Source organism: Anser cygnoides, chromosome 6, assembly GCF_040182565.1.
Source record: "Anser cygnoides isolate HZ-2024a breed goose chromosome 6, Taihu_goose_T2T_genome, whole genome shotgun sequence".
Lineage (NCBI taxonomy): Eukaryota > Metazoa > Chordata > Aves > Anseriformes > Anatidae > Anser > Anser cygnoides.
The window spans coordinates 32264224-32274636 of record NC_089878.1 but is presented as its reverse complement, the minus strand read 5'-3'; the positions used below and the strand labels follow the sequence as shown (position 1 = coordinate 32274636).

Here is a 10413-nt window from a genome sequence, read left to right as displayed (position 1 = left end):
GTGCGAGCGGCGGCGCGGAGCCGTGTGCGCAGGCGCGGGGGGGCGGAAGTGGAAGGGGAAGGGGAAGGGAGGAGGCGGCGGAGGGGTGAGGGCCCGGGATGGAGCTGGGCGGGCTGCTGCTGGACGAGGAGGGCGCCTTCTCCCTCAGCGGCTTCCAGGAGTTCACGGTGAGGCCTCGCGGCGGGACAGCGGGAGCCCTGCGGGGCCCTGGGCCCCTCACAGGGACGGGGGTGTCCGCCCGGTGATGTAGGCCTCGGGGGGGGGGGGGGGGGGTCGGGCCTCAGGGGGCGTTTGCCTCACGTTTGTGTTCGCCTCACGTCTCTCTTCCCCTCACGTCTCTCTTCTCGAGGCTTTCCTCAGCTTTCTCGTCTCTTTTTTTCCTCTTCCAGTTCCTGCCCCGGCACCAGCAGCTGAGCGAGAGGGTGCGCAAGCGGCTCTACTATGGCTGGGATAAGGACTGCGGCCTGGACAACCTCTCCAGCCCCGTGGCGGGTGAGCGCCGGGCGGGAGCGCTGAGGCAGCAGGCCTGGAGGTAGCCCAGGGGCCGGGAACAACAGGCACCCGCTTCCTCCCCTGTGCCAAGTCCCCCCCCGGCTGGCCTCCTCGCTGCAGGCAGCACAGCAGGAAGGGTGCCAGGGCCTCGCAGCCCTCCTTGTTTGTTTTATTGCTGTGGCAGCTCGCTGGCTTGCAGAGTCCTTCGGGTTGCTCGGCAATGAGGGCTGCGTCCCTGTCCCTAATCCCTGGCCCTTCGACACGTCCTCGCGCTCCCCGAAATACCGGGGCAGCAGAGGGATGAGGAGCGCCTGCTGTGTGGTTGGCTTTCCTCCTGTTGCTCCAGGAGTGCTTGAGGGAGCAGAAGGGTGGTGCTGGGTTGAGGCTCAGGTGATGGGGGAGAGGGGCCGTCGAGGGGAAGCAGTGGTTTGCTGGAGCAGTTTTGCAGTGGGGTCAAGTTGCTGTTTCTGTCAGCTGCGTGGGCACTGCCAGGAGTCACGGTGGCTGACACAGGCAGCGCCACAAGGGCACGAGGCCCTTCCCCGGGGCAGGACGGGACTGCTCTGCGGACGCTGCCAACGTTGGAAGTTCAAAGGGCGCATTCTCGGAAGGCGCTGTTAAGGGCTGTTAACTCTCGAGACCGCCTCTAGCCCAGGAAATGCCTCAGCTCCGGCAGCTAGGGAGGGGGGGGAGGAAGACGTGTGGGGAATATCAACGCGGGCTTACGGCCGTCCTCTGCTAGCTGCTGTCAAAAAGCAGGACGTGGGGGTACTGGGTCTATCGTGGTACAGCTGTGCTGCTGCTACGCGGGGAGTTTATGGCACAGCTCTTGAAATGAGGTAGGAGCAATCACGGGGAGAGCCCAGACGAGCAGGATGGGCTAGGAAAGGGCTGCAGCACTGGGGGCCAGTCGCAGGGGGATGCTGTGTGAGGAGAAAGGGGTAGAAAAGTGCTTTTTTTTTGCTTCTAGAAAAGAAAAAAAGCATAATCTCCCTCAGCATGGTATGGCTGTGGGATGGGGCAGCGCTCGGCTGATCTCTGGGGCATGACGCTTCAAAGGCAGGGAGCTGCTGGCGTCGGGGTTGGAGCTGCGTCTGCTTGGTGGTGGCTGCCAGCAGTCGCGGGGCTTGACCGAGCCGGGAAGGTCCCTTTCAGCCCCGTGGTTTTGTGCTCAGTGATTGTCACGGGCCCACAGCCATTCTCTCTGCTGCCGGAGCGGTACAGAAAGGAGAGGCGTGGTGCGGTGCTTCCCCTGGGAGCTGGAAATGCCAGGCTGCTGGAAGGAGCTCTGTTCCCGGCCGTTCCCGGCAGCAGAACGGAGCTGGAGCTGCCTGTCAGAGACGCCCCCTGCCAAGCGGCAGCCCGTGGTGCTGCTAGGGCTGCTCCCAGCTGGTCCTGTCGCAGCGGGAAGCCAGACAGGAGCTGCTGCTGCCGCCCGTCTGCCAGCAGCCGTCAATCTCCGGCCTTTTTGGTGCCGGAGCGCTGAGGCACACGGCCGCGAGCGGGGCAAAACAGGCTGAGAGGAGGAGCTGCGGCGAGGGGAGGCCGTGCGGAGTCCCTTTTGTGGAGAGCACGAGGGGCTGAGGCACGAAAACGTGCGTGGTGACACTGCCACGCACCTGCCCTGCGCGGATCCTTGGCGCAGAGCCGCCTGTCCTGGCTGCGCTGCTCCTGCAGGAGCCTGCTCGCTGTCACGGCCTTTGGTCTTGGCTGGTTGGTACCCGCGAAGCCACACGGGAAATGAGGCGTGCCTGAAGCACGCCGTCCTGCCTGGAGCGAGCTCTCACGTGGCAAACGGGAGGCAGCTGGGCGTGCAGGTACGCCACAGCCCCGCTTCCGTGCCCTGGTAGTCCCTTTGCGCTTGCGGATGCACCGTAAAGGAACCGCCGAGACTCGACGGGCTTGTGGGGGAAACGGGGAGGGGTGCAGGCGGGCTGAGCCATGCGGGGCTAACCCTCCGTGCTGTTTCTCTGTTCTAGATATCGCTGTGGAGCTGCTGCAGAAAGTGGCTCCCAGCCCCATCCGCAGGCTCCAGAAGAAATACGTGTCTCACGTGTCTCGGTAAGAAGCAAAACCCGTCCCTCGCCGTCCCGTGGCAGCGCTGGGAGCTCTGGTTTCGCCGTGACTTGCTTCTGGGGCCGGCGCTGGCTCTGTGCTTACACCCTTCTTGTACTTTTGCTGCGGCTGAGGGCAGCTGGCACAGAGCGGGCAAGGCTGGGACGTGCCGCAGCCACGTGCGCTGTCACCTGCCCGTGTGCTGCACCTCCCCGTGCGGCTGCGTGGGGAGGGAGCGGTCGAGTCGTGCCGCGGTGGCTGGGACCTCTGCAGCCTGTAAATAACTTCTGGGATGGGTCCTGCCTTGTCCCCACAGGGAAGCTTGCATCTCGCCCTGCTCCATGATGCTGGCGCTGGTTTATATTGAGAGACTCCGGCACCGGAACCCCGAATACCTCCAGCAGATCTCGTCTTCAGACCTCTTCCTGATCTCCATGGTGAGCGGCGCGGGCCGGGGCGTCAGTGGGTTGGAGGGAGGCCCGCGGGAGCGGACTGAAATCCTGTCCTTCGTGCCGTTTTTAGATGGTTGCCAGCAAGTACCTGTACGACGAGGGGGAGGAGGAGGAGGTGTTCAACGACGAGTGGGGAGCAGCAGGGAAGGTGGACGTCCAGACCATGAACACGCTGGAGATGAACTTCCTGAGTGCCATCGTAAGTGGGGCCGTTGCCGCGGCCCCTCGGTCTCACGGAGAGGGGGCAGGAGGTGTCGAGCGGACCCTGGGTTTCTGCTCCTCCCTCAGCCCCGCGAGGGGCTGGAGAAGGATGTCTCCAGGTGCTGGGCGGCCTGGTCTGACTGCGCTGACCTGTCGCTGCCATCCCCACAGGACTGGAGCCTCTACACAGACCCCCGGGAGCTGTTTGAAGTGCTGAGCTGGCTGGAAGGACGGTAGGTGTAGCCCCGAGCCTGCGGTAGGCTCTGCGGCTCCCTTCCGCAGCCGTGCTGCCTTGAGCGGGGTCTTCCCCAAGCCCACCTGGGCCGAAGCTCCTTCGGTGAGGAAGGTCCGTGCCACCTCCGTCGTTGCCTTTTTTCCCCCTGCAGCGTGGCAGAGAAGCAGGGCATGTGGCGCGGCTGGTTCACCTACACGGACCTGTGTGTCCTCATGGAGCAGTCCGCGTGGCAGCAAGCCTTGGGCCACTTCTACCAGCAAGTGCTGAAGGTAGGGGCGCGGGGGAGCGGCCGCTCGCAAGGGCGTAAAGCCCGGGAGGCGATGGGTCTGGGGCGGGACCTTCTTTTCAGCTTTTTAGTTTGGTTTTAGCCCTTGGGGGCTCTGGGCTAACCCTCGGCCTCCCCGCAGCTGGCCTGCCTCCTGGGCGTGGTGTACCTGACCGGCTTCGCCGCTCTCTTCGCCTCCGCCGCCGTTGTGCACCGGGCTGTGTGCACGAGGAGCGCCGGCCCCGCGGCCTTCCGCCCCGCGCCGTTCCCCGTGGGGGGCGGCTGCCAGCTGGCCGCCCGGCCGGCCCCAAACCCCGAGCGGGAGCAGCCCCGGCCCCAGCTGCCCGACAACGTCCCCCCAGGCGGCGGTGGCGGCAGCGGCACCCGCTGCCTGAGGGAGAACGAGACGGCCGAGGAGCCGCGGCGCGGCGGCGTCACGGCCACCGCGCTCTACCTGTGGGGCAGCGTGATGACGGCTCTGTCCTACACCGAAGCGCCCGACCTAGCCCCGCACCGGAGCCCTCCGCAAGCCCCTCTGCGCAAAGTCCCCGGCGCCTGTGAGAGATCCAACCGCACCGCCCCTGCCGCAGCCCCCCGCCGGCACGGCCCCTTCGGACTTGCCGCGCTGCCGGCCCCTCCGGCGCTGCACTGCCGCGCCTGCTCGGCTGCTGCGGGCCCTGCGTGGGCCGCGGCCCCCGGCCGCGAGGACTGGCTGGCCCCCCCGGGGCTGGGGCAGTGCTCCTTGCACACAGCCCTGGATCTCGGCAGAATCAAGAGCTTCATTTTTCCCAGCTAGGAGCGCGGGGCGGCCCCTCTCCCCTCCCCTCCTAGCGTGGCACAACTCACTTCTTGCACTTCTGGGATCCCCGGTCCCTGGGGCTGCGCGGGGCTGGCGTCCCCCACCTTAATCCCAAACCAGCATTCGCGTGTCCCCCGCCCAGGGCAGGGGCGTCCTTCACTTTGGGTGCTGCGGAGCATTGGGGCCGTCGGGACAGGGTGGGGCGGAGTTGGGGTGCCGGAGGGTAGGAGCGGGGTGCCCTTGGGCTGGGACGATGCGGTGAAGGGGTGTTGTACATCGTCCTATAGCAGGTGGGAGGCCCTCGGTGGCGCTGGGCAGAGGTCGGTGTGTGGCGTGTGGGGTGCTGGGGCTGCGTGTGTGGGGCGGAGGGGTCGGGGCGGTGACCCCAGCGAGGGCACGGGGTGCCCTGGGAGGAGGCGAGGGGAGAGGAGGCGGAAGGAGGGGGAAGCGAGCAGCCCTACGCCAGGCTGGCCGCAGCAGCTCTTCTGTTGGGGCTGCCGGGCCGCTTCTCCCCAGGTAAGGGACGCGCCCCGCTGGGCTCGGAGGTGTGCTGGGGCTCAGCTTTGTCCTGTCCCAGGGGCCGCTTGGCAAGCGGGGTGTGCCGCGCCCCCCTCCCAAATCCCAGCTGCCCGCGGCCGCGAGCGGCGGCGCCTGACTGCTCCTCGGGGCGGGGGGACGGCACCCGCTTGCCGAGCGGCCCGGCTCGTTGCGCCCCTTCTTTTTACTGTGGATTTTACACCTCTTTTTTCACTCTTTTGTAGATGCCTATCTCTTCCAATAAAAGTAGTTCTCGCTGTGCGCCCGTCGTGTCCCGAGCCCCTCCGTGCTGGCGGCTCCTCGCTGGGGGTGCGTGGGCGCACCAGGCGCGTCCTAGCCGCTGGCAAACGACCTCGGGAGAGCCAAGCCCTGTCCCGCAGGGCCCCAGAGGGCCCGGGCTCTGGTGGGGGGTGGGGGGACAGGAGGGACTGACGCCTGGGGAAGGCAGGGGTGGTGGCAGAGGAGGTTCCCCGTCCGTGGGAATGCGTGGGCTCCGCTGCTCGCTGCCAGCCCTCCGGTTAATGAGTGAGCCGCGAGGGCTTTGCGCGGTCACCGTCGTGGTCGCTGCCCCGTGACAAAACACGGGCATCCCCCGCTCCTGCTGCCTGCAGAGCCCTCCCGCTCCCGGGAGCACGGGGCGTGCGGTGGACACGCATCAGAGACTTCCCTGGGTGCCCACGGAGGGGAACGGCGGAAGCTGGGGATGCCCGTGCGGATTTTAACAGGCCCCCCGGGGCGCGATGGCAAAGAAGGGCCAGAGCAGGAGAGCCGGGAACGCTGTGCTGGGAGGGACAGCGCGGGCAGGGGCCGGAGGGTGCTGTTGGGGATGCTCCGAGTGCGTGAAGGAGGCGGCCGTGCTGTGGCGCAGCCCCTGCCCGATTGCTGCCAGAGGCAGGGACGGACACGGGGCCCTGAGCGGGACACAGGCAGCTGGCACTGCAGCCGCCTCCGGTGTCCTGCCCGCGGGTGGCTGTCACCTGGCCCTCGCGGTCCCATCCCAGTGTGACACTTGCATTCCTGGCCGTGAGGGCAGGTTACTCACCAACTCGGGTTAATGGCCAACCCCGGGGCAGCTCCCGCGGGAGGTGGAAGTTCAGCCCCGCAGGGGCTGCGCGGAGTCCTCGGGGGGGGGGGGAGGTGGGACCCTGCCCCACAAGGTGCGTGGCAGCAGCGGGGGGTGGCAGCGGCATGAATGGGGGCCGCCGCCGAGCGACTGGTGCCGGGAGCCCCGCTCTCGCGGCCCGCTCCCCACCGAAGATGTGCTCCCGGGTGCTGAGCTGCTGCTTGGGCCTGCAGGTGAGGGGGGACTGCAGCGAGCGGCCGGAGAGACGGGATGATGGCAGAGGGCTGGGACCCCCGCGGGCGGCGGGACGAGGATCCTGCCGCACCAAGATCGCTGGGGGATCTGCTCCTGGCGTGCCGGGAGGAGAGGGGACAGCCGGGCAGGCCGGGCGCCCACGCAGGGTGCTGCGGCACGGGGTGTCGCGGCCACCCATCCTCTTCCCCACGCAGCACCTCGCCGTGCAGGCCTCCCTGCTCTGTGCCTTCCACCTGCTCCTGCTGCCTGCCCTGCCCGAGGGGCAGCCCCGCGCCCCGGCCGCCGGCGAGCTGCTGGCACGCAGCCTCTTCGCCTGCGGCGTCTCCGCGCTGCTGCAGACCTCCCTGGGGAGCCGGTGAGGAAACGGGGAGGGGGGGACGCAGCCCTCGCCCGCAGGGTGATGCCGGGGCAGGGCATGGCTCTGTGCAGCCGAGGCTGGGGGAGACGTGGGACGCACATCTTGGGATGTGCTGTGGCACGTTTGGGACAGGGGCTTCCAGCCTCCTCCCGCTCCCATCCCTCACTCCTCCGGCACCCAGCATCTGGGGAGGCCCCCAAAGCCCCTCTTCCCTCCCCGACGTGCCCTTGCCGTCCCCTTCCCCAGGCTGCCGCTGGTTCAAATCCCATCGTTCGAGTACCTGGTCCCCGCCGTGGTGCTGAGCTCCCACCTGTCCCGCGCGGACAGGAACGGTGAGTGCAGCCCCGGGGCCTTCTCCCCACACCTTGTAGGGCCGTGTCTGTGCCCAGGGCACCGCAGTGACAACGTGCCACCAGCCGGGCAAGCACCCTGGGCTACTCCCCCCTAATTACATCCACAACCTGTTTGGGGGCCACAAACGCAAGATTGGGGGCCCGGAGCCACCTTCCCTGGGTACGGGTTTGCAGGGATAGGGATGCTGTGCCGGCCCTTCCCCAGCCAGCAGCTGCCGTGCTGCACGCTCTTGGGCCTGGCGCTCTGCAAGCTTCGTGCCGGGCGGGCTCCCAGCGCCCACGCACCTCGCATCCCTCCTCGATTCCCTTCCAGGCACAGCTGTGGCCATCGCGTGCCCTGCCCCGCACTGCGCCGTCACAGGGAGCCAGGCCGCCTCGCTGCAAGAGGTGGGTGCTGCCGGGAACCCATCCTGCTCCCCCTGCACCCCAGTTCCTGCCGGTCCCCCCAGCCCCTTTCCCAGCCCTGCCACGGGGTTGCTGTGAATAGGGGGGCAAAGCTGCACGTGGGTTCCCCTACACTGGGAGTAAGCGGGGCTGGAGCACAGGGAACGTGTGCTCTTACTGGGGTGACTGGGAGGGACTGGGGGTGCTCTCCACGTATCCTGCCCCACGGGTCTCGTCCTTTCCCCTGCAGGTCTCCGGAGCCGTGGTGGTGTCCGGGCTGACCCAGCTGGCTCTGGGGATGTCGGGCGTGTGTGGCTGGGTGGCGCGGCGCTGCGGGCCCATGGTGCTGGCCCCCAGCCTCTCCATCATCGGGCTGTCCGCCTACAAGGAGGCCGCCTTCCTCTGCTCCGCGAGCTGGGGGGTAGCGCTGCTGTACGTCAGCCCGGGGGCCGCCGCGGGAACGGGACGTCCCCGTGGTGCAAGGCACGCGTTCGGGGCCCCGTCTCCGTGGCACTGCGTCGTGACCTGTGCTCCTTTTCCTAGGCTCATGCTCCTCACCGTCACCTTCTCCCAGCACCTGGGGTCCTGCCGCCTGCCCTTCTGCGCCCAGCCCCGTGCCCCGGGGGGCTCCGTGGAGCCAGCCGTCCCCACCCTGCGCACGCTCTCGGTACCGCCGCTTGCAGCCCTGCTCCTCTCTCTGTGCGCAGGCTCCTTTCTGATCCCATAAGGGTTGGGCGGGACCCAGCGGCCCCGGAGCAGAACGGGGTGCAGGGGGCGAAGGCAGGGAGTAGGAAACCCTGGTGCAGTTTTTGGGGTCTTGTGCTGGAGCAGCAGAGCCTGGGATGCTTCCTGCGGGGGGGCGAGGGGGGATGTGGCACAGCTCCTTGGGAGAGGCGATGGGGCAGCGGCCTCTTGTCTGGGGCACAGCAAGCAGGGGGACGGCCAGGGTGAGCAGGGGAGGAGGGGGCCCCCTGCTCAGCCTCTCCTTGCGGCCTTGCAGGTCCTGCTCCCCTTCGCTGCTGTCTGCATCGTCTGTGCCATCCTCCAGCACCTCCGCGTCCCCTGGGACTCGCTGGACGCGGCCGCGGCACGCTTTCCCTGGGCCAACAGCACCTTTCACCCCCCTTGGCTCCAGCTGCCCTATTCAGGTGGGACGGCAGCCGGGCCGGGTGAGGCCGTAGCACCTCGGCAATGTCACCTGTCCCCTCTCCTCCGCCGCAGGCGAGTGGCCGCTGCTCACCCCCCGGGCGCTGGCGGTGGGCATCGCCATGGCCGTCGGCTGCAGCGTGAACTCGGCGGGCTGCTACGTGCTCTGCGGGAGGCTGCTGCGGGCCCCCCGGCCGCCCCAACACGCCTGCAACCGGGGGCTGTGCGCCGAGGGGCTGGGCAGCCTCCTGGCCGGGCTGCTGGGCGCCGCGGGGGGCACGGCCGCCAGCATCGCCAACACCTGCGCCGGCGGCCTCACGCAGGTAGGGATAGGGGGGGGCAACAGAGAAGGGGATGGAGGGGGGCTGTCGCTGCCGCACCCCCGTCCAGCCCCCAGGATGGAAGGGGAGGCGTGTGGCAGGGTGGTGCTCCCCCATCCTCACCCTCCCTCCTCGGCGCCAGGACGGCTCTCGCCTCTCGGTGCAGGTCAGCGCGCTGGCGTGCGTGGCGCTGGGCATGTCGCCGAGGCTGGCGGGGCTCCTCACCCGCATCCCGCTGGCGGTGCACGGTACGTGTCCCCTCCTCCCGCTGCCCTACGGAGCACCAGGGTGTTCCCACGTCCCAGTCCTGCCTGACCCCTGCCCCGCGCAGGTGGGGTGCTCTGCGTCACCTACGCTGTGGCCGTGGGCACGGGGATCTCCTACTTCCAGCACGCCGACATCGACTCCGGGAGGAACATCTTCATCGTCGGCTTCACCATGTTCATGGCCCTGCTGGTGCCGCGGTGGCTCGGCGCGGCTCCGGCGCACTTGGCCACAGGTATTGGGGGGATTCCCCAGGGATGGCAAAGCCTCAGCCCCGGGGGATGGCAGCCACACATCCCCAGGGCTCTGTGACCTCTCCTGTCCCTTCCCTGCTGCTGGGATGGGATGTCCCGGGTCATTCTGGCTGTGTCCCTCCAGGCTGGGTGCCCCTGGACCTCCTCTTCCTCTCCCTGCTCACGGTTCCTGTCTTTTTAACTGGCTTCTTGTCCTTCTTCCTGGAGAACACGGTCTCAGGTGAGGGGATGCTCTGGGTGCCGCAGCGTGCCCCCCTGATACCCGCTCCGGGGGCCGGTCCCCGGGTGCCCCCCCCGCCTCCGAGCACTGCCAGGACGGGGATGGGCAGGGAGGGTGCAGCGGGGAAGGGCTCCCATCGCCCTGCTTGCAGGAACCCCGGAGGAGCGAGGGCTGCCGCAGAAAGCCGGGGCTGGTGACGGAGAGAGGGGCGAAGCCAGCCCCGTGTACGCGCTGCCCGCCGGGCTGAGCAGGCTGCTGCCCTCCTGCAAAGCCTTCCCCTGCTGCTTCCTCTGCCCGGGGCACGAGGAGGAGGAGGAAGAGGAGAAGGAGGAGGAAGATGGAGAGGACGGCTGCCGTGCGGCCGAGGAGGGGGTTGTTGCCGCAGGGGAAGGGACACGGCTGCTCCTGAAGCCCGGCACCGGGGAGGCGCAGGACAGGGAGCCAAGCCAGGCGGAGACGCTTGCATGGCACACGGGGGCCTGACCTGGGTGGGGGGGGGACACACCTCGTGGGGGGACCTGAGCCGTCCCTCCAAGGCAGCTCGAAAGCCTCTCCACTCAATTTCTGAAGCCTCAGGAGAGACCTGCACTTTCACACTCCCGTCACGGACCTCATCTCCCTGCTTTGTGAGGGAGCTATAAAAACCTTCAACCAACTTTGCCCTGGGGGTTTCCTTTCCAGCCAGGGATCCGTCTATCACCCCGTGGCTGCTGTCACCCTACGGATGCTGCTGGGGAAGGGCTCAGTGCTTTGGGCAGCC

At 68.3% G+C, this 10413-nt stretch overlaps 2 protein-coding genes across 3 annotated transcripts; both read left to right on the top strand.

Moving 5' to 3' along the window:
* Window positions 1-15: 15 nt before the first annotated feature.
* On the top strand, window positions 16-5297 carry CNPPD1 (cyclin Pas1/PHO80 domain containing 1). Its single transcript, XM_066999007.1, has 8 exons — window positions 16-167; window positions 390-492; window positions 2472-2553; window positions 2864-2984; window positions 3070-3198; window positions 3372-3433; window positions 3587-3704; window positions 3843-5297. The coding sequence occupies exons 1-8, from the start codon at window positions 99-101 to the stop codon at window positions 4494-4496; spliced, it is 1338 nt and encodes a 445-aa protein (XP_066855108.1). The 5' UTR covers window positions 16-98; the 3' UTR covers window positions 4497-5297.
* A 707-nt stretch (window positions 5298-6004) lies between these two features.
* On the top strand, window positions 6005-10311 carry SLC23A3 (solute carrier family 23 member 3). Of its 2 annotated transcripts, XM_048079623.2 has the most exons (12): window positions 6005-6332; window positions 6549-6709; window positions 6959-7044; window positions 7379-7452; window positions 7700-7881; window positions 7993-8116; window positions 8450-8597; window positions 8671-8918; window positions 9058-9163; window positions 9247-9414; window positions 9558-9653; window positions 9805-10311. In XM_048079623.2, the coding sequence occupies exons 1-12, from the start codon at window positions 6225-6227 to the stop codon at window positions 10134-10136; spliced, it is 1833 nt and encodes a 610-aa protein (XP_047935580.2). In that variant the 5' UTR covers window positions 6005-6224; the 3' UTR covers window positions 10137-10311. The 2 variants fall into 2 exon arrangements, with proteins under 2 accessions (XP_047935580.2, XP_066855107.1); XM_066999006.1 differs by lacking the exons at window positions 6005-6332; window positions 6549-6709; window positions 6959-7044 and having other exon boundaries at window positions 7063-7452; window positions 7993-8148.
* Window positions 10312-10413: the final 102 nt, after the last annotated feature.